The sequence below is a fragment of the Cupressus sempervirens genome, chromosome 10 (assembly GCF_028749045.1).
Source record: "Cupressus sempervirens isolate cs-2001-9-10 chromosome 10, ASM2874904v1, whole genome shotgun sequence".
NCBI lineage: Eukaryota > Viridiplantae > Streptophyta > Pinopsida > Cupressales > Cupressaceae > Cupressus > Cupressus sempervirens.
The window spans coordinates 32,728,613-32,729,772 of NC_143127.1; the positions used below are offsets into that span (position 1 = coordinate 32,728,613).

At 39.6% G+C, this 1,160-nt stretch overlaps 1 protein-coding gene across 1 annotated transcript; it reads left to right on the forward strand.

Annotated features, from left to right (window-relative positions):
- Positions 1–203: 203 nt before the first annotated feature.
- On the forward strand, positions 204–818 carry LOC149532420 (uncharacterized). The gene has a single exon (XM_089805711.1). It carries the CDS (start codon positions 204–206, stop codon positions 816–818), a length of 615 nt encoding a protein of 204 aa, XP_089661837.1.
- The last annotated feature ends 342 nt before the right edge of the window (positions 819–1,160 follow it).

A 1,160-nucleotide genomic window follows, 5' to 3' on the forward strand; every position in this document is an offset into this window, starting at 1 on the left:
TTAGTTGTATCATATTATCCCCGATCTTCACTTTACCTTTTTGGACATCTATGCAGGATAACTATGCATATCCGAGTCAGAAGAGTAAAATCTGATACGAGGTGAATCACTATATATACCTCTTTCCTCTTCTTCTCCTCTCATCCCATCTCAGTGTTTGTCCGGAAGAGCGATCATATATTCTTCAACAAGGATATTCATTAATGGAGGAGACAAGGCAAAGATGTTCATGTGTACAGCTCAAGTTAGATGTTGTTGGAGCCAAAAATATTTCTCTTCTTGATCAGCATGGTTCCGAATTAGGAAGCCTGTTTGTCCGGTGTCATCTGAACAAGAAGATCGCTGTGAATACTAAGGAGGTCGAGGCTTCTACAGATACACATTGGGGAGAGACATTCAGCTTGGAATGTGAGGGAAAAGGAGTTGATGAAATGCTGTCTAAATCAGAGTCGGTTGTGTTTGAAGTGAGGTGGAGAAGAAGAAGAAGAAGAGGAGAAATATTTGGAGGATCGAAGAGCAAAGTGTTGGGAAGGGTGGAAGTCTCGTGGGAGGAGTTGTTGTCATCTCCCACTCTTTCTCTGCAAAAGTGGCTTCCATTGATGGGGAAAGATGATGATGATGTCATGCTTATAAGTACTCCCGCTTTGAAGATTGCAGTGTCGGTGACAGTTGCAGCAGCAGAAAAAGTACCTCATCAGAAAATAGGGAAATGCAGGGAGGAAAGAAGAAGGCGTTTGAGAAGTTTGGAAAGAGATGAGTGCAGGTGTCGAGGAGAGGTGTGCATGGCAGATTATTATTATAATGAGTGTCAAGTTTAATTGAAATTATGATGATGATCTTCTTCATTGCCAGGTCCAAAGTTTTGGCAGGACCATTTTTGCCATCAGCTCAAATATTCAACAAATGTTGAGGACTTTTTCAGGGAAGCTATTTTTAAACATCACATTCTAAAGAAGAAATTAAGTTTGAAAAAATAAGTGGACTTTTACCATTTAACACTTCTAGCCTAAAAATCAAGCCTTAGTGTGTAGATGTTTAAGCTGTCCAAACACAAAGAACTCAAATTGTGGCATTCTTGTAAACATGCAAGTTGGTTCTGGTGTGTAATACTAGACCATGGCTATCAGCATTGTGAATGTACATTTTAGAAAACAATTTAT